The sequence below is a fragment of the Opisthocomus hoazin genome, chromosome 2, assembly GCF_030867145.1.
Source record: "Opisthocomus hoazin isolate bOpiHoa1 chromosome 2, bOpiHoa1.hap1, whole genome shotgun sequence".
Lineage (NCBI taxonomy): Eukaryota > Metazoa > Chordata > Aves > Opisthocomiformes > Opisthocomidae > Opisthocomus > Opisthocomus hoazin.
In genome coordinates, this window is record NC_134415.1 from 118,897,728 (window position 1) to 118,924,211 (window position 26,484).

The 26,484-nt window shown below is 36.6% G+C and overlaps 1 protein-coding gene across 8 annotated transcripts in view; it reads right to left on the minus strand.

The window, feature by feature from the left end:
* Positions 1-802: 802 nt before the first annotated feature.
* CYRIA (CYFIP related Rac1 interactor A) overlaps positions 803-26,484 on the minus strand; it is a 58,753-nt gene continuing 33,071 nt past the window's right edge. For 2 of the 8 annotated variants that reach the window (XM_075414864.1, XM_075414867.1), the window contains exons 4-13: positions 21,234-21,313; positions 12,072-12,193; positions 11,041-11,146; positions 9,836-9,972; positions 9,674-9,751; positions 9,284-9,400; positions 9,106-9,185; positions 7,093-7,219; positions 4,380-4,450; positions 803-2,995 (exon numbers count right to left, since the gene is read on the minus strand). In XM_075414864.1, coding sequence (XP_075270979.1) covers positions 2,932-2,995; positions 4,380-4,450; positions 7,093-7,219; positions 9,106-9,185; positions 9,284-9,400; positions 9,674-9,751; positions 9,836-9,972; positions 11,041-11,146; positions 12,072-12,193; positions 21,234-21,306 — 975 coding nt within the window. In that variant the 5' untranslated portion in view covers positions 21,307-21,313 and the 3' untranslated portion in view covers positions 803-2,931. Of the gene's footprint in view, positions 2,996-4,379; positions 4,471-7,092; positions 7,220-9,105; positions 9,186-9,283; positions 9,401-9,673; positions 9,752-9,835; positions 9,973-11,040; positions 11,147-12,071; positions 12,194-18,506; positions 18,605-21,233; positions 21,314-21,501; positions 21,582-23,380; positions 23,467-26,484 lie in introns of those variants that run through there. The other 6 variants (XM_075414866.1, XM_075414863.1, XM_075414868.1 and 3 more) reach the window with 6 other exon arrangements.

Consider the following 26,484-nt stretch of genomic DNA (forward strand, 5'->3'; position numbering starts at 1 on the left):
ATTAATCTGAGTGATGTGGTCTGTCACGTACCAGTAAATATAATCTTGGTAACTATCCTTTGTGACAGCCACTTAGTAGCAGCAGAAAGCTTAGAAGTCATAAATTATGTTTCAAAGCCATTCATTTGTTTGCAGCACCAAATTCTAGTCTTTCAAATTCATACCACTCTAAAATAATACTTTCTTCCACCATAAAACAAGGAAATTTTTTAGGGCTGTTCTGACCCAAACTAGTCACACTCATTTATGCACATTCCAAAATGCTGTCATTATGAGGCTTAAATATTTATCATACTACAAACATGTATTCTTACATAATGATGAGTCAAAATAGGAAGAAACACTGACAAAATGGAGATCAATAACTTTGACCATTTGTCTATAAAGCAATTCTTCCAAGAGCAATTCATTTGCACTTATCTTAAGATTAAATGAATCATCCTCTGTTGACCTTATTGATTACTAATGCAACCTGCGATGGCCACCACAGCCTAGGATGACTAACGTGAAGAAATAAAAGTCATAGTAGGGATTCATGCCCTCTACTCCGTAAAGCGGATCAACAATTTCCCCTGGTCAAGATGACAGTCAAGTGCCAAGAATCACCAGAAAACTGTAGAAATTGTTTAAGTGATGTGAGGTTATATTGTTGTGACATACAAGTGAAACATTAAAAATGCTTTTTACATAAACTATAAACTGGATACATAAAGATAAGCCTCTTGTATCTCATATCCAAAACTCGAAATGAGATACTTTTCAACCTGTTTATGTTGTCTCTAAATACAGACAGTCCCAATGCTTACTGTACCAAACTTTTTATTATTTCAAACAAACTTCTGTACAAAAACATCATAGCAGGCAACAAAATTCAGTGACTTCGGCAAACAGCACATGACAACTTGCAGAATGCTTTAAGGTTTACATTTTTATTATACAAGTGACAAATAGCTTTCCTCTGGGCTACTTCAAGATAAGACTTCATTGTTTGACAAATAATCACACGTAAAGCATGTACTAACTTGTTACCACAGCTCAACAGAACAACCTGTCATCCACCTAGATTTACCTAACTGGAAGTGACTATGAACACAGCAGGATTTCCCCTAATATACATTTGCAAATGTCCCCCCATTAAAAATGGAGTTTGTAAACAGTGGATTTACTACTGTGAAAAAGCAGTGTGATCATTGCTTCCAGAAAAAGAAAAAAACTAGCGTGATTTCTAATTCTGTTCCTGACAACAACATAGCTATCTGCTGCTACAGCTGCCAATGTGTGACATGAACGCTGGAGTCTCCGTCTGTCCAGCATCACAACACACGTGACATCGATGCCTACGGGTTCTGATCAGGCTTGAGAAACCTCATTGTGGTTATTCTGCTCAGAAATAAACTCCAAGGCAATCCCTACCCCAATGAACTTATGGTGTTAGTGCTGTTTAAAGATTGAATTCAAGGACTCAATTTGTCACAGCGCAGCCAATTTTCAGCAGACCAAATGCATCTCCAAAGCCTTAAGGTAATGTTTTCCGAAGTGATATGCATGAAAATTCCAGTGAGAGCACACAAACCCTGATTTACGTACACAGGAATAAGCAAATACAAATTCAAATCTGTGCGCAAGCACTGGAGTTTTCACACATACATGCAAGCAAAGTACACAGTCGAACACATTTTCAGAACGTGACCTCTGCAAGAAAATGTACAGCAACTTCAGACCACTCAGAGGACACACTTCACAGAATATGAGGACTTCGCTGCTTTTGGCGAAGTATTTCTATTCCATTAACTGGAAGAATTACTAGAAAGTAAGAACAAACAACTCAGCAAGGAACTCAGCTCCTTGAAGCATCAATCACATCTCAAAAACCAAGAGCAGTCAGCTGATATATATTGCTGTGTTGACTCTGCATCATCTAATGAATAATACTATCAAGGAACTTTATAGATGGAGTGCCTAAGAACAGCTCAGCTCTTAAAACTTATTTATATTATCCCTACTCTGATGAGGCCAATTTGACACTAGGGAAGTTTGCTGCTACAGAAGAGTATTTGGCTTTATACCAGTTTGTATCAGTAAAAAAATTACTCACCAGGTAGAGCTGTCTGGGAGATAATGTTCACCATGATATATTTACACTGACAAACCTCTTCTAGTTAAGTCAAGGCATTAGCATTTTCCTTTTGCTTTCTAAATCTAATAAAATTATACAGAATTTTCAAATTTTAGCAATGGTCTTAAAACGCATTTTCTGTTTATTTATATTGAATCTGAAGCAGGATATTAATTTCCTCAATGGTTGAAAGCTACAATTTATATTTAATAAAAGAAGTAAAATGACCTTTCTGCAATATGTGTTTTGGATGTCAGCACAAAATCCTTAAAATTAGGTGGATCTCCACTTCTTACAGGAAAGACAACATACTTTAAGAGAGTGATGACCATTCAGGTATTCTTTTCTTCATACGAGTTTGATGAAGTCCTAAAGCTAACTAACTAAAAAACTGTGTACATGTTCTTTAAACATATCTAATGAATTTTATTTTCTCTTATATTAACTTTCTCCTTCTTTAAAGTTCATCTTCTATGGTATCTTTGACATTTCAGTTTATTTGATTTCCATTTCGTCTTCACTACTAATTACTTCTCTGATAGAGAAGGTGTTTAAGGATTAAAATGCACAGATAAACTCTTGTAGCTGAAGTATCTAAGTAAAAAAGTATTTTAAGATAGTCAAAAGATAAAGGCTACCATAAAAACTTAGGCTGCACTGTAAAGTCAGTCAGGTTATGAACAAATTCATGTATTTTAGCAATGTGAAGAAAATGGTTATGTAAATACGCACAAGTATTAACATCAAACTGTATTAAATTATGTAAACATACACATCTTCTGTGATCAATACAAACACCTACTTGTCTCAGGATACTACTGCAGCATAGCTCGAATTTGTTTTGAAGTAGATTCATCATTCAGGTGTTTTGTAGTGAACCTAGAAATTACAAGTTAAAACAGTATTTTATAAAACAAAGAGGGATTAGAAAAGTCTGAAAACTTCAGTGCCTGTTTTTGGAATCAGTGCAGTTCAATTACACAAAGGAGGAACTTACATGTTCCTCTTGTCATTGATCACTGGAAATTAACTGTTAATAGTCTGATGCTCTTTATCTTCTAAATACCCCTTGCAATAAATTATTTGCTGTTAATAGGTAGAGAATTGTGGCTAAATCCTGGCTAAATATTGTTTGCCATCCATCTATGACATTGTCATAATTTTGGGTCGAAATTATCTGTTTTTTTCCAGTTAAAAGCCTCAAAAGAAGTGAAAAACATGGAAAGACTTAAGAAATAGGATAAATATTAAAAGGACTTCGGAATCTAGATTGAATTTTGGCATATGTCTAATTTTAAGCAGCTTTCTTCAACATCTTGTGCCTTTACTTCTTACAGTGAACCATCACATATAGGGTTTTCTATTTTTTTGATTTTGTAACCAGTAGAGTTTGTTGGTGGCGAGTTACACTTTTAGGAATATCTTTGGAGGACTGAAGAGTTTTAGTGCATTTTTTTCCATTTAAGACCAAACATTCTCCACTGCCGATGTTCATAGGGAAATCAATCATCACAGAAACTCAAAACACATCTGATATCTGTAGCTTTTAACTCCACATCAATATTAATTCAAAATACATGACAAGGAAATGTGGAGGTGGTTATGACTGCAGTTCTCACTCCATCCAAGCATTCAACAGTTAAGAGAATTCAGCACAACTCTGAAAAACTTGATACTAAGACTCCCTCCTCAGCTTCAGAGAAGTGTCAGACCACTGTGGTTTGCTTTACAAGACAGCACCTTAAACACTTAGCTACAGGACTGGGATTCAGGTTTCTGTTTTCTTGAAGTTGTATAATTTGGCTTTTTTTTTTTTTTTAAAGTCTCATTAAACCACAGGTAAATAGAGAAGAGACGTATCAAGGGTCTGAAAAATAGAAATTCTACTTTTCACTTCTAAAATGTTCTAGTTGCTGGAGTATTTTATATAGCAAATCTTAGTTTAGAGATATTGTTTACCTTTGATGGATTGTTTACCTTTTACATGGCTAAGATTTAGGTGATAAAATAAATGAACCTTAAGTATGCCTGAAGAAGGACATCATGACTTCCAATATTAATAGCCATTGCTTATCGAAGTGAAATGGAATTGAAAGAAACAAGTATTACTTAATAAAACCCCAGGTGATGAGGGCAAACCTGAAAGGACAATTTTTTTAATAAATCAAGCTTCTAAGGTGAAAAGTCTTAAATATAAAGAGACTGGGAGAAAAAAAAAAGAGGAATTTCTTAAGGCTGAATCAAACAATTTTTCCACACATACCTGAGAGCGTTCAGAAGTCCTTCCACAGTGTCAGGTGGTTGTTCCTTTAAAACTTTTATGCATCCCTTCATCTGGGAACAGAAGCATGCCACTATTGAACAATAATATATGAATTGCACTAGCTGAAAGCAAGGAAAAATTTCAACAAAGACAGGCAGAGTTTTTTTCCTGCTGAGTGTTAATGCTGCTTTATATGACACAATAAAAGCATTATAACTTACTAAAAATTATCTTAAGTTAAAAACCTAACTTTCGAGAAAACAACATCTACTTTAATAAGCGTTTGTAGACAGTAAATTATATATCAAGTGTATATATTTTAACTTGGATGTGATTTTTCCAATTCCAACTTAAAAAAAATATCAAGAACAGCTGATATAAGCCAAAAAAAGATATTTTGGAAGAGAGTTTCACGTCACTGCTGTTAGCAACTCAGAACAATCTATGTTTCAACTTTACTTTTATTTTTATGCTTGCACACAAGGAAGTAATTTTCAGTATTTAGTTTTTAGCTGTAGACATAACTGGTCATAACTTCTGATTTGTTTCATAACTAGTGGTTACAAACTTAATTTGAGACAATTTGAGTCCACTATGTTGATTTTAAACACCACACTTTATGAACATCTTCGTGAAAACTGTAAAAAACAGGCTGAAACTCTCTCCAAATTTACAAAAGAGGAAATGAAGCAGAGAAAGCAGAGGTAGAACTCATTTGACTCACTATACAGACTCCCTTTCTAGTCAATAGAGAGAAATAAGAAATTCCTCTAACCTATTCAGAATATACTGTTGTAGTGAATCGTGCTCCAGAAGTACCTATTTCTTCCCATTGCTACGAAGACATCTAATAGCTATCCAGAAATTAGTCTAAATGAATTCCATTTTATTTAAAGTAACAGATAAAGACATGGCAGAGTCAAGACTTGAACCTTCTCAAGCCACATCACAGTGCTAAATCTACATGCCAGTATTATCTATGTCACTAAGGAGCAACTCTGCCTTATTATGAGCAGTGGACGATTAAATACTTAACTGAAGTCAGTCCATGTATTTGCCATTAAAAATTATTTGGAGAATGTGACTCGGTCTCCTGTGCAATGACCAGCCTAAAAATCACTGATCACTGCTCAGTTGGCTCACTTCTACCTGGAAGATAAAACTAGCTATGCAAATAGTTGATCAGATGAAATTCTCCAGGTAGCAGCATGTATTTTTAAGTTAGACAGTTCTCCTGAACTAGAGAAACTCAAGACTATATCCACCTCACTCAGTACAGGCTTACATGGCTCATCGGATCAGACAAACTCAAAGGAGATAAAAATTTAAACCATTCTTTTCCATTTTTATTAGAATCAGAATCCATAAAACAGTCAAGGAAGAAAAGCTGTTAGGACGTCTAAGCTAGGAGCTTATAATGAACAGCTTGAAATAACGTCTCCAGTCTTGAAACAGAAAGGAAAGGGTAATTTGTTCCACTGTCCCTGAAATTCTTCGAAATGGCTCCCAAGAAGTGACTAGCTTGGAGAAAATAATTGTTTTTTGCAGTAAAACAAACTCATCTGAAATATTCTAAGATTTTTTTTTGTTAGAGAAAAATCACTAAAGTAATTAAGCAAACTAAAATTTGGGACCACATACTCACTTTTAAGAAGTAAGGCACACATCTCCTATCTCCCATTTACATCTATCTAACTATCCTGTAACATTACAGGGCTTTACAATAAATGAGAGAAACAAAGCACAAGTGCTGTATATTTGGTCCTATCAAAATTTTACTTGTGCAGTCTCTGTAGGCAAGAGACTGAATTAAAAGTCAGGAAATCTGCATTCAGTTCCCAGGCTCTATCTGCTGCATAACGCTGAGCAAATCAATTCACCTCTTTGCGACATAACTTTCCCTCTGTAAAACAGAGTCTAAGAGGAGCTGTGCTAAAATACTGGTATCTGCAGATATCTGCAGATGAAAAATGCTAATGAAGACTTAGTGTCATGAAGCACAGTAATATATAGTTATTTTTTTTCCTCTTTTGAAGTAGGTTCTTTGTAAAGGGAAAGACCATCTTTTTTTTTTTTTTCCCATGAATTACGGTTTATTTCTTCTGAAAGACGTGGTGCATGAGATTTAGGTTTGTAAAAACATGTAGGCCAAATAATATTACTTTTTTGTGTGCGTTTGCAATACGTCAGATGAAAAACTAATGTTGATTTCCCTGTGATTGGTCATGCCAAAGCTAAACTGAAGGCTCATTATCAACATCACTACAATAACATCTCAGTTCTGCTACTTTAGATCTCGGACAAAGCAGAAACAATGCTGAATATCTGCTTATTTACAACAGAACTGCTGCCAAAGACGAGCATTTTAGCCTAAATAAATTAAATGATTAATAAAAAATTATGACCATTGAACTTCTTCCAGTGTAGGTGTAACACAAAATTATTTTGGTGTAACCGTAAAGTTGGCAGGAAAGCAGAGCTAACAAAGACAAATGAGTATCTGTGTCTAGAAAAAAATACAAAGAAAAACAGACTGATCCTTATGTTAATTTCAAACAAGCTGATATATTAAAGTACGTAGGTGAAAATAAATTCTAGATTTTGCCATTCAAAAGTAATTAAAATGATCTGTACAAAGCCATAAGCTTGGGAGGAAAAAAGTCTGCAGACTAGTATTCTCAAACCTAGAGTGTTACAGAAAAGCCACTCTTACATCAATCTTTGACGTCTTTGAGAAAGCTCCCACAGGATGAACATGATCATACAGTATAATAACGCCCACCATTACTCGCATGCAGAACATAAGGGTCTCTTCACTGGTGAATCTACTCCTGTACTCCCTGGAAAACAGAACAAAAGAAACAAAACTGTCTTGACTTTTTACTGGACAATTTTACAAGCTAGACTATGAGCACATGAAATCTGAACATTGCAGTTTAAGGTTGAAGATAGATCTTAGCAAGATTTTAAAGATCTTTGAACTGCGTAAGTCCTTGTCAATTTAGAAGGAAGGTTAGAAAGCAAATAGAGATATGTAAACCCCTTCCAATACCCCTTCACAGTCCAGATCCTCACTTTAGCAAAATGTCCAAGACGATAACTTCACAGAAGACTTCCATTATTCAGGAAATATGATGGAGACTGATTGTACTTCTGTTTAATCTTAGAAATTAGAACATCAGAATATTGCGACCTCAAAGGAAAGCTACCACTTTTGCTTAAATTCCTACTTTGAAACAGTTAACACTTAGGTGGGAACTAATTTCAGCAGCTAGTAAGTTCAGGGCTTCATCTAGGTGGGTCACAGTCATTGCTCGCTGTCTATCAGTGAGACCAGGTTCTCTCTTTCCTTGTCAACCCAGGCTCACTAAGCATCTAAACTGTGGAGGCCCACTAGATAGGACTGGACAGAGCTCATTCCAAAGAGTTTTTCTTTGACTTTCCAATCACAAAATAAGAATGTGGATGACACAGTTAAGACAGTCCCTACCAGCTCTAATCCCTGAAACCATCATCAGGAAATGAAAAATTAACTATAATAAAGAAAAACAGAAATCCTGAAAAACAGAAATCATCACAATTTTTCTAACAAATATTATTTTGAGTAGATAATAAATAGATTTGTCTACTGTCATTCACTGGTTTTCAGTATAAAACTTCATTTTTTAACTTAAACACACCATTAAAAATACTAAAATCTATACTACATTACCTCTCAGTTTCACAGTAACTTCAACTTTTATTCTTCTGTTTAAATAACACAGCACCATAACATGAACAGATTTAAAGGCTACAGATATTTTGATGTCAAAATGCTTGATTATCCCACAATTAGAACCAAATATCAGATAATCGTCTGGTAGGTAACTCACAACCTTTCTCTACTTTTGCCAAAAAATCAGCTGACACATAAGGTTAGTTTCAATGACTACTTCTAAGATGTCCCAGGACTGTGAGATGAGTCCCATCACCCACATACACTTCTCCAGGATTTTCATAAACAAAAATAATAAACTCAGGAATTCTACACTTTCCATGGCACCACGAACAACCAATTCAAAGACAGAAATACCACCTTGACTCTCTCTTGTATGTGCTTCCACTCAAAGAGACATCTAACCTAAAAAATACTCGACTAAATCCATAGCTGAACAACAGCAACCCCGCTGGCTATACCTACACTAGCAGTTAAGAAAACAACTGTACAGTTTCCATACAGCTGAAGTTTCTCATATCTAGAGTAAGATGGCTACATCCAAAAAGATCTACGCCAATGATCCTCAAAATAATTCCTGTGTATCATTTGTGAAAACATTACTTGGAAAAGCCAAAATCTTGCCCCTAAGTGTGCTAATAACTGAGCAGCACGGGCAAGCAAGAGACAGTCACTGGCCTATGGCCCTGGTTAGACAAGATGCAGACACTGAAGCCTGTGAAAGCGTAAGATTACGCTTACATTTTAGCCTTTTGCTGAAACACAGGCTGACCGTGTAAGCTCTCCCTAACAAAACTCTATGCTGATTCATAGAGAATATTATAAGGTGGTTAAAATAGAAAGCAAGGATTTCTAAATACCACGTCATGCTTTGTATACAAAAGGGTTAACAACTTAAGGCAAACATATAGGCATTCATTTGGAAAAAAACTGTGTTTATCCCAGGTGGCTACTTAAAATACAATACAAATTCTCTCACAGAAGAAAAACAAGGTTAAAGGCAAAACTTACGGTGTTTCCAACATGACTTTACATACACTAGCCATAGTACTTAGACAGTCCGTTGTATTTTCAATTGGTAACGTCTTGTTCTAGAAGGGTTAAAACCAGCCAATGTTCAGTAAACCATCTCGTAAAATTAAAATGAAGAGTATGTCCCCCATTACCCTTTCATCCCCCCATTACCTACTTCTGATACAAAATGCATAGTTGCATTACTGAGTGTTTTCAGCATTGGTGTGGCTTCTGCATAAAACAGGGACATCCTATTGGCCATTTCATTGTTTACTTCATTCTCAATGTCTAGCTGGTGAAAACATGAGAAAAGATAGTCAATAAAAACTCTTTAAAATCTTGCTGGCAGCAAGATAAAGATACAGTGCATGCTCATGTCAGCAAGCAGATTGTTGCATGAATAGTTCCGCCCTAATCACTTCATGCGGACTGCTGATTAACTCTTGGTGTGAAGGAGAGAACGTGACTGCTAGCGAATCAAAAGAAAAACCATTACCACAAATGGTATAAATGCACAGTGACAACTACCTCAATGTGAACAGCAGACCAGATTTTATTTACTTACATGCATGTTGTTTATTCTGTTGCGACTTATTGTCCGCCTATAATAACTGAAGTCATTCTGAATTGCTGGGTTTCTCATCTTTGAGAAAGGCAAAGAGGAAATAATCAGCTTTGGTTCAAAATATAAGGAAAATATCAGCATGTATTAAAAGACTTTATTAACCTTAAGCTCATCAAAACGAAGAGTAAAATGTAAGATTTCTGCAAACTCTTTCGCTAGAGCCTGTTCCCGTTCCAGGTGCTGAGTTGGGGTATAAGGTGGGCACGTCAATGACTCCAATAAGCTCTGCAGGGCTTTCTCTGAATAAAAATCAGAAGCACAAATTCTATTCAGTCCACATCATGACAAAGTTTTGGGTAAGTATCTAAATATAGTTGGTTTGAAGGGAAGGAACACTCCGAACATGAAAAGCCCTAACAGAAATGCTTTTTCTTGCTATTGTAAGGTGAGAAACATTAGTCAAAGACACCTGCCTCTTCCAGCTCTCCACCATTTTCTCTCCATTTTGTATTACTGAGCTCTTTTCCCTTTTTACCACCCTTTATCTGGGTTCCCTATCGAAAATACTAGAGGAAAGCACTTTTCTTGCATTCAGATATTCAAGTCTTTCATCTTCCCCAATTAGCCACCAGCTCAGTATAGAGATTATTCTGGCATCTCTGCTACTAAAAGTGTTCTCTTGGGCACTGATAGCAATGTAATTTAGCTCCCGTGGCTATAATTACTAGCATAACTCAAAACGTGAAAGACTTTGTAAGCAGGAGGGTGTAGAAGAATTCCCTTGCACTGGGAGCTCTCCCACTTCATACACACGTTTTTGCACACTGGTTCTCTTCCAGAGTCCTAATGCAAGGAGTAATTACATCATTTTTTAGGTTTCTAGGGCTGATAGAGTCAGTGTAAGACATGTCCAAGTTTGGATTTTCACCCTGTGAAAGAATTTATTGATACCCTTCTCCCCGTTTTCCCTGTTTTTAAAGTCTCAAAATATTATTGTTTTACATTTCTTTTTAAACTCTGAAGGATCCAAATTACAAAAAATAAACTGCGTTAGTACAATATGGACCACTGAAGTGCAGAAGAGTGGCAGGTATCAGAGAGAAACTTTTACACAGTTTTATCACCTCCTTTGCTTGTAACTCTATTTAGATAATATAGAATTGTTTTAAGTAGCAAACTAACAAACTGATAATTTTGAAATTAAATTAAGAATAAAAATATGCCTTGATAAATGTAACTGAAGTTAAATATCTGTTGATATCAAATGGAAACAATAATAACCCTTTAAAAGTCTGTGGAAAAAGAAACTTCCTATTTCTTCACACATAAAATAGCCTAATAAACAGATGTACTAAAACAGGGCTCACCTAATCTGAGTGAAAACTCGTAAAAGCGCTTCAGCCTTACAACCAGAGGACATACTGAATTCCATGCTTTTTCTTGCAACTGGATATCATTGGGATTCTGTATTGCCTGAAATGAAAACATTACTGTAAAGAACTGTGATATATGAATAACAAGCAAAAGGTGGTTTGGATTTTTTCTACTACATTATTTCAAAAAGTAAGTATTGTAAAACATTGAACAATTATGAGAGATTACATTGCACAGCAACAGGAAACTAGGAAGTCCAAAAAATACCATGTTTTCCACCTTCTTTCTCCATCTGTAACATAGTGATTTAAAATTATTCATTCTAATGCACCACTGACGTACAGGAACATGTTTTGACATATTCTTTGAGGAGCAAAACTATTGTAGAAGCATCAGGTAAGACCTTTTGTGTGACTACTGGTTGCAGAAATAACCTTTATTTTAAGGTTTTGACGCTTCTGAAATCTTCAACATATTCAGGTTCTTAAACAACCAACAGCTCATGCTGTAACTGCAAAGCTGATGCAGAAAAAGGTTTGGTCAGGTGAGAAAAATTTTATGTTACAGTTCAGAATCATACCTTGGGACCAGGCCCCTCTAAAGTGGATGCAAGGTTATAACTTACTGTGCTTCATTATTTCACTTACACAGAAGAAAAATTATTTTCAACTTTTTTTGTAGTGTATCTCCGACATCTGAGTATTATTTCACCGATGTTCTTAACTTTGACTTCTACCATGAGATACATGAAATGAGGTATATGAAATGGTGTTTCTTAAAGTGAAAAATAATTACTAACAGTAAACCTAAAAGAAGTTCCAAGAGTCATCATTTCATGATTTCATATTAGGGCTTTATAGTCAACGTCACACATAATCTGCAACGTATTTTCTAAACACAATTTTAACAAAGATTTTCACATCATTTCATAGAATGTGCTTGGATGCAGAACAGAAGCAAGGAACACATTGAGTTTTAGTTGATTTTGCTTCCAAAGAACTGTCATTAACTTTAACAAACATACATCTCTGATTTCTTGTCCAGCTCCTTTGTAAGCTTGAAGGTCTGCAAGCATACTTTCCGAGTCCTGTAAAACTGCACTGATCTGATTCCATACCTCCCTTTCTCCATCTGTGGGCTGTGCATCTAAGAAACAGAAAAGCAAAATGCACACGGTCAAAAGGTAGCTGCAATACAAATGGCAAGATTACTCTGTTGTACTTAGGAGCATTATATCCAGTTTGACTATGCGTAACTCCATTCTGATGGTTTTTTTTTATACAATTACACTGCACTGCCATTCTGCTAACGTCCAATTTCCTATTTCAATAGCAAGGAAGGAAAAACAGTACAGTTTTTGTACGCTCTGGCTCATAACGCCTCTTCTCAAAACACATTATTTTGAAGTGAAGCAGTACCATAAAGCAATGTTATTAGAAAATGGGATAATGCATCAGTCGTTTGGTAAAAATGTCCCTCTCTTTCATGAGCTCCACAGCTCAATTACAAAGAATTGTTTGCTTTTCTTGCAGCTTGGGGATAAAATCAGGCCTTTCAGTGGACAGAGGAGTGGGATATTATGCCACTTTGACTTTCTTTCAGGCTGCCTTAACCAGGGTAATTTATTTCTCCTTTTGTAAAAAACAGAGACAGTACTGTTGAAAATAAACATTTTTCTTATGTATGTCAGAGATCATTCCTGCTACTAAAATAAATCCAGCTCTGTCAATGATCATTTTTCAGGCTGGGAGCGAACTATAGACCTTTATTGTTCACAGAAATGATATTTGGAAGTAGATCAATTTTCCCATTCAAATCCCATCCGATGGGATTTGCACAGCAGTGACATACGAGGGAGTGATGTTATCCCTAGAACATCAACATGTTAGACAAGGTAGAGATCTTCTGCCTTCATTTACTCCAAAACAAAGATGCCCGGCACTGACTAAAGACTGGATGACCTATATATGGAACTGCAGTCAGTGTTTGTAGAAACAATCACACTGTCTCAGAAGATTTCTACTGAGACGCTATTTTTTTTTTCTTAAACTTGTATTAGCTTGTAAAGATAGAATTTCAGCTTTTATGGAAGACAAAAAATACTCTGAAGGTAAATCTTAGGACTTAAGGACTACATGTTTGAATAAAAAGCAATGCGATACCTTCAGTTCAAAAATTACCAATTACGAAGAGCTACTGTATACATTTCTACATTAATAAACAAGACATATTAAAAATACATTTTCTATTTAGTCTTCTCACTCTCCTTAAGAAATGAGACACAGTCTTCCACCCATATACCAGTATGGGATTAATTTACCCACCTCCCAGCAGAAACAAATGAACCGGTTCAGCTTGGAGAGTATGGAAAGCGCAGGCATTCTCAGAACCTTTCTCTGTGACATTTCAGGTTAGGATAATTTGTTTAAATGTGCCAAATCATCTATGGACTTTGCACCAGCGAGACACAAATGGCTGAAATTTACATGTCCATAGCTCTGAAGCGACCAATATTTAAAATCTTTCCAATATTCCTGTACCACCATGAGTCCCATGAGACTGAGCACATGAAACAATATTGATTTGACTTTCCTTTTTTTCTGGATGTTTTCCCTAATCTGGTTTAAAAAACAGAACAAGTGAAAGTAAAAATATGCTGGGCTTACTCATCTGTGTTTTATACCCAAAATACTTCACGTAATTAAAAAATTCCACTATCCTTCAGAAAGCGAGGGAAAAGTAGCACCAAAGGGAAAAACTCTCCCAAACAGGAAAATCCTAGCTGGGACACAGCTGTTGAACTGGCCTATCAGTCACATGAAGTTTACAGTATTACTGACAGATTCTTTCCCCAAGCTGCAAGAAACCTCAGGTACACACCGTAAGGGATCTGTCACCTTGTGGTAAAGAAACAAACCAATGGATGCTTCTGAGTTCAATGAAGCAAGTGGTAATCTTGCTGAACAGTTACCTACCATGGAACAATAGAGTAGGAGGAAGGTAAAAGTCATCTATAAAGCAGTATCTGAATCTTAAAAGTTAATTAAATTAACATTTTCAGTGAATATTATCACACAAAAGAGAATAAGCAACTTATTAGTACAGTTCATGAGTGTAAAAGTTGCACATTCAGGTCACCTGAAGCATGGGATGGTTAACAAGGTACTTCTATGTCACTTTTTACAATTTATTTGCTTTAAAAAATATTAGCCCCTAATGGAAATGTAAACACTATAGACTGCTCAGCACTTTGGGATTTAAAAATGGCCTGTAGTAACACCCTTTATTGTTGGTCTTTTTCAATTTTTCCCCATTCATCTTTTGGAAGTTGGGAGAAGGTTGAATATTTGAAGCCCACTGAGCTTCCTGCAGCATCCCAGCACCTGGGGAAGTAGGAAGAGGAGGAAGGTAGGTGGGTGGAAGAGGTAAAAAGAGGGAAGGGAGCAAAAGAAGCCTGCAAAGGCTACAGAGCAACAGGCTTAGCTTGCATTTGCAGAAGCGGTTTATATTTATGCTGAAAGTGTTTAGCTTAAAAATAAAAGTAGGGAGGATGATTCAGGCTTTTTTTATATAGACATGCATCTTGCTTATGAAACATGTGCTATGCAAAGAAATGTTCTGATAAGACCATGGCCATGTTTCAAAAGGGATTTTACATGAAGATATTTCCAAAAATGGTCAGCTAAAATACCCGTAAATCGATCACTTCGAAAAGGATTTCACCCTGCTGTCAACAACAGTAAATAACAATAGCAACAACAACAATTAAAAGGAATACAGACTTCTTCATGACAAATTTGCCTTTTAAAATTAGTTTTCTGTTCCAACAGTACCAAAACTTGTTTTTCTGTTCTGAGTAAAAAAAGTGCCATTCCTGAATCACGGTGTGGCATCACTGCTTGGCAGTGCCCACCTCTTATCCCCATCCCACCAGAGAACCAGCACGCGCTTAAGGAATTTGAGCCCACTTGTAAATAAAACTATAGCCACTGACTAATCCACATTGAATGCAAGCCCTCTCAATGATCAGTTACCATAATCACTGGACTTACTGCATTTCAAGTCTGAGTTTTTAGAGTACTCATAATTAGCATTCAGAGTATGAGGTCTTTAATAGGACAAAATAGGAAACACTTTCACCTCCCTTCGCCCAAATATTCCTAATGTGAAGCCTAAACCTGACAGCTAAATGAACCCTCTATCAAACTAATTCAAGAATCAGACCAGGCTTGACTATTCCATATACAGATTCTACCAGCAAATTTTCAATTAGAAAGCAAAAATTTTAGCTCTGGAGCAAAATGTAATTCCACTAGCTCCATCAGAAATAACTAGGATATGATAATTCATCCATTCCATGAATAAGTGCTCTCTTTCATCTTTACAGACGGTCTATTCCATATTTTGGATGGGGCTTCAGACTTCATAAAAAAAAGGGGGGGGGGAGTTGGACCCATTACAATCTGTTTGTGGATGAATTAAATATTTCAGGTGCATGGTGGGATGCAAAGGTAGAATCATCGTTCTTTTCTTAGAAAAACATCTGTCATTTGTTTAAAAAAAAAAAACAAACCCTAATGGGGCAAGGTATCTACCTCATTCCTCACCAAGTGTGCATTAGAAAAACCATAGAAACTGCTGTGCAGGTAAGACATTAGTACTCATAAGACAAGATTAAATATGAAAAGAATAGATACAAAGCCTTTACCAATACAAAATCAAGTATAGCAATATCTCAGTAATTAATTTTTATGAAGAGATAACAAGACAGTGCTAAAAGAAGCACTTCCAACCCACACAACCCTTCTGTATCTGAAATGCAGACCAAAAGCAGAGAACTTTATTTCACCCTCAGTCAAACTGATTTGTAGGTTAAGAGGATCCCCACTGAAGCTGGTCAGTGCTGGCACTTCAGTGAATATGGAATATTTGTCAAAAACCCATCCTACCCTCCTGGCCTCGATTGCCTAGCAAGAGAATAGCGAGTAAACCAAGATGGCTTACAGGCTCTGCTTTTAGATCTCCTTGTCCTGCCCACTGCTGAAGGTGACCAATACTTCCACCAGCCACGGACAGCAAGTCAGAGAGCAGTACACGTTTTACTGTATAATGCTAAAGTCCTATTTCAGGTTTGTCACCATGACAATGATTTTTCCCATTCCTATCCAGGACAAAATTAGATGAAAAGCTAGTTTATGTCCTTAGAAAACACAAAAGGCATTACAATTACAGTGAATAAAGCATTTTTTGGAGGGTATCAGAACCTACTATGCTCCGCAGGTTAAAAAGAACAGTATTAGGTAGAAACACTACCCTATCCAGCCTACACTGGATTTTTCAATTTCATCCTTTCTCAACTAGCTAGAGCAAAGTGAAACTCCCTAAATTGTTAATACTTGCTACCGGCACGGTGCTGTGCCAGGGATACCAGGCTTCAGCTCTGTGGCAGACAGGGAGCAGACAGCCTCTTGCCGATCCTTGCTTCGGGCACTCTGCAGCGCAGGAGACAAGAGTTTAACCTCCCGCAGGCTGGGAACAGATCTCATCTCCAGCCTTGTCGCCTCTGGAACGAGGGTATTAATTAACATCCTCTTCCACAAAAAGTGGGCAGTTGCTCTGCTGCCAGACGTGTTCTAATAATAGATACTTTTAGTCACACATGAACAACGCAACAGAAAATTTCACGAATCTTTCTGGGGATGGTGGAAGGAAATCCTAGAAAACAAGTGTCGTTGATTCTTAGGGGGATGAGGGGCATTAAATTAGGATCAGGTAACGAGCCTACCTAGCTAACATTCAGGAAGAAAAGGAACCTGCTCAGCTTAAGGTGAAAGAATTTGGTCTTATAAAAAGAATTTGTGTCTGAGGAGAGGATGGGACTGAAGGTGTCACTTAAGGACACCTCCTCGCAATAATATGTAAGCTTTAGTCTTTTAGGTTCTAAAAAAATTGTTGTTACCTCAACCTTCAAATTATTTCCAAGAATTCATGTGGAATTACTTGTTTACTTTGCTTGAAAAAGGCCCTTTAGGGGCAGCAGTAATTTGACAACAAATTCTCTGCAAAAAAGAGCACTCATAAGCTGCTATGAAAAGAGCCTCAAATACCCAGGATTCATTTACCTGTGATTGATTTAAGCAAGGCCAGCATCTGGAGAACAAAACAGTTCCCAAACAGACAAAATCCATTTCAAGAGAACTTGCCCTATGAGCTCGTGAAGTCCTGAAATCCACAGACTCTCCAGACTTTCCATGCACTCCGTCTTCCTAACGCTATTTTTTAGTTGAGAGCCAAGAGTGAATTAAGGCAAAGTAAGTGGTATAGAATCAATTCCAGTACACATCAGTCTGAATAAGAATGCCCACACTGAGACACAAGTGTAAAACAGCAATGCCGTTCACTTTCCAGGAATGAAGTATGTAAACCCTTCAGCAGACCTTAACAAAAACCCCAACTAATTTGGTTGAATGCATGTAGTTTGCATTTCACCTCAACGAAAAGGCTTTCCTACCTTCCCAGGAGAACACTACTCTCCACATCACTCGCTGAAGTTCCCACAGTTCCCATTTGTCCCTGTTTGCTTTCAAGGCTGGACTGAATGGATCTTCAGATTGCTTCTCTTTGCACAGATGCAGAGTAACTGCCTAATTCTAAAATGATTACCAGAGAGCATACAGAACTGCTTTTGCTATACACCACTAACTGAAATTAATGCTGGACTCCAGATTTTTCAAGTATGACCACTGAGTTACGCAACTCAGCTCCCAGTTTGGAATAAGAAATAATGTCAGTAAAAGGTGTCATAAGAATCACAACTGATGATACAGACAGCTGCAGGAAAATGGGGGAAGAGAGATAATTTTAAACAATTTTATTTGTAGCCTAAACTTTTCTAGGGAAAAATTAAAATAGCTATTAAAAAAACCCAACAACTGGAAAGTGAAATTTTGAAACGTACTTCTCTTTCTTTCATGATTCTTTCCCATTTTCAAATATAGCACAAGGCAGAATTTGAAAAAACCCACAACTTTGAAATAGGTGAGAAAACTTAATTTTTCGAAGTGTTCCTGTTTCTACCTGTGCATTTTTCAAGACCTCAAGAATTGCATAGAAGAGATGTACTGGAGGGACTACAGCCAAATATGAAAAAAGCAAGTTGGTGAAAATTATGTAAGAGAAAAGTGAGCATGCAACTGATGAAAAGCAACATGTAATTACATATATTTTAAAACAAACAAACAAAAATCCATAATGCAATTTTTCAAAAGATGCAATACAAGATTGTCCTCCTCAAATTTTTCATCAAAACGGAATTCTGCCCTGGAGGACAATAATTCACAGAAAATAAAATCATCTTTATTGCACAGAACAACTCACTCTTACAACACACTGCCTATAAAATGTGTATTAATTAGGGATAATAAGGGAAAACAATAAAATAAAACACTACTACACTGACCTTACTGTGTAGCTTCAAGACTGCCCCAAGATTTCTAATTCTGTACATCTGCTTGCCATCCTCTCCCGCATTTCTGTTCCCATTCATGTGCCACTGCTGGGGCTCTTCCAACCATGCCGTCAGCCACATCACCCTGACCTGACTGGAAGAGTACTTAGTAGGTGGGGGAGACAGGTAAAGTGGTAGTTTGGTGGGGTTTTTTTGAACAGCTAGTTCTTAGCAAGTTCATTTTCCCACCCAGCCGTCATTCAGGATGGGTGCAATCATGTGTTTGCACATTCCAGCTCCAGCATAAGGACATGAGACTATGGCAAAGCATCACCCATGGGATGACCCCTTTGGAACAGCACAGATTAAATCAACTGTCAAATGAAGTTAACACCTTAAGGTTCTTTTCCCTCTCTTTATAAAAATGCTTGTATTACTTTTGACCAGCCTCAGCCCATAAAGCCTCCATTTTCGAGGCATGGAGACAGATTGCATCTGTTCTACTCCTACCCATGAGGAAAAAGGCTGTTTCTGTTTTTTTTTAAGCAGTATTTGTGTGGTATATTGTACGCAGAGCAGGATGAAGTATGCCACACACCCTCCTTTCAGGCACAATACATACCAAATGAAGAGCAGAAAAAAAAAATACCAGGACAGGAGTACTCAAAAACTCTGCAAACATTTCGGAAGTGGTGCTGACAGATTTAGTTTGAGATTTCTGCTTACAGCTAATGAAAAAGCGAACAAAAACCAGAAAGCAACATGCTGCTGCAAATAATGAACTACAGTAAACACACCAACTCCACACATCCCTCATTCTCTGAATGGCCAACTGTAGTGACCATTTTCATCCATGAACTCGAACTGAAAACTCAGTCCACAGAAAGTCACACGTCCAGCGAGCTCGCAAGCAGGCGCTTATCCACATCCACTAACTCAGAGTGTCCCTTCACACGATACGATGGCTAACTAAAGGAGACCAAGCACGCAACTACAGGCATCTTCAGTCAAGTCCCTTTGACACAATACAGATTTCATGCCATCAAGACCTCCAGGACTTCATTTCACAAACAAAACATTTTAACCTTTTGCTCGGGAGAATGAAACTCATGGAAATTTGGAGATGGTAGTTCTGTTCCTCTCTGGGTAGATGTGCCTGATTAGTGCGCCCACGTGCTGGTCACCTCCCGCTCACCCCACTCAGCTCTCGTTGGCAATGTGCTTTTGGGAAAAAAAACACCTTCGTTGCCAAGGCAGTAAAACAGGTACTCTCCCCTCTCAGCACCACCACTCTGCCAAGGTTTCCCACCACCAGCTGACCGGTCTCCTGCCAAGCCTGCAGCCTGGGTCAGGGCTACTTTCTTACCATCCAGGACATGACGGGGCCAATTAAACCTGGAAGCTTAGAGCAGCTGAAAACCTTCGTAACAGCTTGGCAAAGCCACAAAGCGCTACCAAAGCCTTCAGAAGTTTGACAGAAGAAAATTACGTGGTAGTTGGGATAAAGGTTTGACATCCTGGGTTTACAACAAAATTCTCAAATGATACAGAGAGAAGACAAAAAGGGATACACGGCTCACAGTACCTTCTCCTAAACCCCCGAAAATAATTAACTTCATCATTTAAAACTGATTCTTCATAATGAGGTAAATAAGCTCTAGATGAGAAGATTAAGATACGTGCAAAGCTATAGTCCGTCATACACTCTAGCTCTCATCCAACAAAGCATCTCTAAACAATTTCATGAGATTTAAGTATGTGTTTAAATGACTTTTTGAACCAGTGCTTCAGAGTGCATATACACATACAGTCTCACATCATGTCAGTAACTTTGTTCCAGAAAAATAATTCAGGCATAAATGATTTAAGAAAACTATTTCAGGGTGATAAAATGTCTGCCTAATCACCTGAAACTGTCTCTTAAACCATACTTCAAAACAGCTATTTTAAAAACACTGGCTTCTCTCAAAACATTTTTGATTTTTTTTTTTTTTTTTAGAATAAATGTCTTAAGAGACAAAACATCACATACCGTTAGCATATTAAATAAAAAGCATTTCACATAAGTAGTGAAGTAAGATTAAACTCGTATTTAAGCATTTGATGACCAGTTTTCAAGACAATGTCTAGAAGTACATGCAGGGAAGCTGTAGCCAGCAAAAGTGAAATAGCTTTGAATCAGATATAGATGTGACAAGTAAATTAGAATGCAACACACTGTTTTGCAAACTGATAACCATGCAATTAAGAGAGATGCAATCAAGCACATACACTTTGACCACTTCATTACTTTTCAGAAACGACAATAATCCCAGTTAAATCATCACTGAACCAGGCATAGTGCCACCTCCACTGCCTATATTTTTTCAGCTTTTTATTTCCAATATGTATTTCCATTCAAGAAAGTAGCATAAAGATTTTTTTTAACACTGATTTGTTAAAGAAAGCTGAGGTCAAGTTTATTCATATGTAAATTTAACAATGGCTCATAAATGTTTTGAAGCTAATTCAAGGTAAGGTTTTACTTGCATACCTAATCTTTCTGTCCCCCCTTCTCTGCTCAGAATGAATTTAAGTAATTTTGTATGGTTTTATAAATATCAAAAAGCAATATTCAATTGAAGTGTAATCTGATTTGTTTGCAAATCCCTTTTGAATTGCTTCATGATGTGTAAGCGCATGCAGTTTCTTAGGAAATAATAAGCAAAAATGGCAAGCCAGGCAACAAGCTTTGCTCACTTTCAAAGTCAAGGAAAAAATTTGGCCCCTGATCAAGCTCTGTGCAAGTGAGAACTTTTAAAAGATTTCCCATTTGGTTCCTGAAAAATAGAAAAGGAAGAGACAAGGAGTCCTGAGTGAACAAACAATTTTAGAGACAAGGACTTGGACAGACTCGTTGTGCTGGAAAATACACACTGCAAGCAATCAGATTTCATAAGTTTTTCCTCAGTTCACTGTTAAGTCAGAGAAAAGATTCTCTCATTGTCTTGTAATTGTTTGAACTTACTTTCAAAATCCAGGAAAAAATGTGGATAGTTTTCAATTTCCCTGGTAAGGACCTTAAGAAGATTACCCATCCCAGCAAACCTAGTAAATGCAACAAAATTGTAAACAGTTATATACGTAAACTTAGAATACTACTACAACGAAGGGCTTGACACAGTCTGCATCATATATTAAGCATTTTGGCAAGTTCTGGAGCACAAGAAACATTATGACTGGCAATTCTATGATACTTATGGCATGACGACAGAGAAAGTACTGGATAAATATAGAAATTCTATCAAACAAATTGGAACTTCACAGAGTACAAACAGATATTTATGAGTTTATTTACTTAGCAAGAGAAATAAACTCAGAATCACATCTGTATCTGTAAATCCTCTAAATTGCTGGACTCAAGATTACTGAATACTATTCCAGAGTAAAAAAAGAGGTCTTCATCCTTGGTCTTGATTCTTTAGCATAAATACATGTTATTTCATGAAAATAACTCAATTTCAGAAAAAAAACCAAACCTAATTGTTTCTAATCAGCAAGGTTTTACAAAATATTACTATAAAAACCTATCAGAAAGAAAAGCTAAAAAGCTTGCTCTTTTTAACTTTTAAAAATGTATGTATGCATTTAAAAAAAACAAAAGGCAAAAAACTGAAGAGGTTCAAACTCGTATCTTTTTATCTGTTATTCCTATCTTTTTATCATCTTGGAAGCCTCTGCATTTCAAGTTATGAAAAACTCCCAAAAGGAAAAGTGACCAATTCTCAAAAAAGCAAGTCTCTAAGGAAGACAAGAATGGAAGGGATTCAAAAGGTTTTACCAGTACAGTCCTTAGGAAGATATATTATTCTAAAACTATGTAGCAGTATAGCTTTCTTGGGCAAACTTAAACTTTTTCTAAGAAGAGAGAAAAATTAAACCATGAAAAGCACATATAAGAATAAAGAGGTCTGCCTAGAGGAACGTACAAAAATGTAATTTTAGATTTAAAACTCAGATTGAAAACTGATTTTTGCCTCAAAGATAAATATTCTCAGTACTCTAAACCACAGCTCTTGGAGGTCACATTTGATGCTCACCTATTTTCTAGCTTGACTCTTTTCCCTCTTAAGAAATCAGACCACTAAAAAAATTATTCTAAGCATGTACATGGCTGATACTCGATATGAGGCGACAAGGGTTTTTTTCAAATTCTCCCCCAAGCATTGCAGAAGATGAAGTATCCTCAACCCTAATTTCTATATGCATATAAGGGATCTATTTCTATAGCAGGAAAACCTAGGACGGTACCTCGAAGATTTCAAAACAGCCACAGTCATTCCATAAAATGATAGAAATTTAATCAATAATCCATTCAGATCATGCAGCTTTGTGTAAACCAGGTTTTTGTTAGACAAATGGCTTATTTTTGCATGAAATATTTCTTCAAAATTTTCTCTCCAGAACAAATCCAGTGAGCAGACTGTCAAGCCCTTTACAATTAGCAACACCTTGCACATACAATATTGAAACATGAAGAAACATTCTCCATTATTCATAAAGTTACATCCATTTATATGCAGGAAAAAAATATACGGTTTTACTTTCAGAACAAGATCTGCACTGTATGAACTGTGCCTGGCAAAGGAGAAAAACATGCAAACAGAGCAAAATAGATTTTATACAGCATTAAATCACGTATCTTCAATAATTTAATATTTTCATCACACTGGTATAATACATTTTATCAGCATCAGGTAAAAGGGACAAGTTAACGTGCATACACTTATTTTCCTTTTCGTAACCTTGAAAGAAACAATTTACATTATTATGAAATACTCTCACAATTCAAATTACTGAATCAGTTTGGATTCTTCACTTTCAACTCATTTTAAACCGTATCTTACCTCATTGCCTTCAATCTTCAGCGAGTATCCAACCATTTCTTCCACTGCCAAAGTCTGCACTGCAGCCAGAGACTGGTTTAGTCGACAGCACGCTTCCAAGAGCGTGGAAATATTTTTGCCAAAACCCTGAGGATACGCTCCCTCATTTGCATTGAGTAGCTCGAGGTCGTGTGCCCAAGCTCTGGTTTCTGATCCTTCTTACAGAAGTACAGCGCATATCTGCTCTGGAGATTTCTGAGTATTTTTCCTGAACTTTTACTGTATTCCTTAGCTTGTTTTTCATTTTATTCCCCTCTCCTTCAATCCCTGTGTAGAAACTGATTCAGCTATTCAGGTCACAAGTATGAAACAAGAATGCTGCCACAAACTTTATACCCATTTTCACAGTCAGTCTGCATTTCCCTATGATCTGTAAGACACCAGCTTGACACTATTTCCCATGTGCATCTACCCAAAAAATAGGGATATTCAACATCAACATCTAGAAGACATGGTTCAGGCAGCTGCTAAACATGCTTTACTTCTTTATGATTTGAAATAATTTCTTTATGGTTTCCTAAAAAACAAAACTAAAAGCAAGATCTACTTCCAAGAAACTTCTACTTTAAACTGTAACTCATTATTCAACACGAAGTTTTTAACTCTGTATTAAAAGGCCAACCTTCACCTTAATGGAGGTGCTAATATATTTCCCTGCCCCAAAGTGAATTATTTTTTTTTTTCTTCATAGCTTGCTGCTTCCAAGTACTTGGATTTTCCAAACTGTCTTTCCCTTGAAACTCTAACAACGTATATTCCAAACCTCAAGAACTGCAAGTCACTTTCAGGATAATTTTTAATGACATTTCAAAGTAAACAATGACATAAACTCTGAGTAGGTCAGTATGTATAATGCAGTTGAAATAGATATGCAAATAAACAGCTGATGCACAGAAGCAAATCAGAAAGGTTTAACTGAAAAGCATAAAATTCCATTACATTAAACTGAAAAGCATTTTATTTTACTTACTGTTAAATCAGTTTCAATGTTGAAATGAGACTCACTGCATATATAAAAATATTGCTGTTGCAGCACTCCTAAATGATACCAGCTTCTCTTTAGTGTTCAAATCCCTTAAAATTCCAACTTTTAACAGTCTGCTTTAAAAATTACATGTTGACATGGCAACAATGTTTGCAATTTCATGTTTTCGACTTTTTTCCAAACCATTAAAGTTTATTCTAAGATACTATGTAAGCATACAGAAAATACTTTCTAAGCTACTGTTGAAAGTTTATTAGTCAATTTTTGATGCTCAACATTTAATTAGTGGCACACCAACATAAATAAACTGTAGAAATACTAATGAATGAGAAGGTACCTTTAGCATTTTGCATTTTATATACCATTATCTAATCACATATTTTAAAATGTTGAGCTTTAAACAAAATAGCACAGTCTGGTTTTCTAATGCATCACTTTGTTCCTAAATGTTCATTAATCTAACTCTGATATTCTAGATGCGTTATCTAGGATGGGAAAATAAATTCTTCTCCTTCACCAAAACAGTTTATTTTTGAATTGTGGTAAATAAAATACTACCCCTCCAAAATAAATCAAAATGTAACCCTTCAAATCTCACATGGATTTGATATACATATACTGAAAATATACTGACACACATATTTCTTATATACTAAAATACAGTTTTGAAAATTTAGCAATTTCACCAAGTGGATATTACCAACTAAATGTTGCACGCCCAAAGCCAAATATCATGTTATTTAACTCTTCTTTAAAATCTTTGTTCACACAATGTTTTAAGCAATTACATAATTTTGAAGTGAGGAGTATTGTATTATTTTGAAATGACAGCTATAGCACTATATAAATTGCTAGAGAAGTGCTAATTTATTTCTTACTCCTTCGCGGCACTAATTTAATCAGTACCACCTCAAGACTATCACAGAATCACAGAATGTTCAGAGTTGGAAGGGACCTCTGTAGCTACACTGAGGGTGTAACAGACAGACAAAGCATTTAAACTTCATGTTATTGGAAAAGACGACATTCACCAGCTCAACCCTCTGCTGCTCACCAGTGCTCCTTTGCCAGATACGAGTTTCTAAACCTGCCTGCTCACACAAACATAGTCTAAAAGGCTGTTGTCAAAGCAAGCTGGATCAGCAAATACCTACTGCTTAAACTCATTTAGATCATCTGAGTGAAGTGGGGCTGGGAGTGTTCTCTAGAGCAGCTCCGTGGGGAGTTTCAGGAGAGACAGGGGCTCCCAAGTTCAGCAGTGGCAACGAAAGGTGAGGAAAGGTAACTTCTAATGGCACATCCACCTGGCTAGGGACAGGCATCCAGCCCACAGTCGGAGGGAACCGCACTATACTAAGCACATTAGTATCATTAAAGCAGTGGAACTGACCTTACTGCATGAATAATTAACGGTGGTTTCAAAAAAATACCAGCATCTGAACTCAAGATCTCTCAGATCAAACACAGGATTCCAAATTGTTGTGATAGTCACCTATGAAGGCTGTTGAGGTGCTTGTAAGTAAACAGCAGAAGTGCAAGATTCAGAAACCATTTTTATTCTGTTAAGGAATAAAACACAAATGAACTAAAAATCCTGATTAAGAAATGCACAAGTTTCTTAACAATTATAATCTACTTTATTTTCTGAAGAAAACCCATATTGCTCATTGTTTTTTGCTTGGGAGAGGAAGGAAAATAATTTTTAATTGCATTTGCCAACTCCATTACCAATATTTTGGACTTTTTTTCCTTCGATGCAATAAACATATTAAAACCACCTAATTTCTGAAGTATTTGTGTAAGAATAGCTCCAAGAAAACTAGAATGTTGTAGTGCTCGGAGCCATCCATGGAGTGGAGGTACCAGCAGAGACTGGAGCCTTTCACGCGTGTGCCCCACGCACACATCCCCTCCTTCTCCCTCACACCATCAGCATGGGGATCCAGTTCTGCAAGGCTCAGGCCACAGAATGAACATTACTGTAGGTATGAAACTGGGAATACTACTGCTGTGAAAAGTGCTGTGCTAGTCAGGTATAGTCATGCATTTTGATTCCTGTTCACAGCAACGCCACAAAATC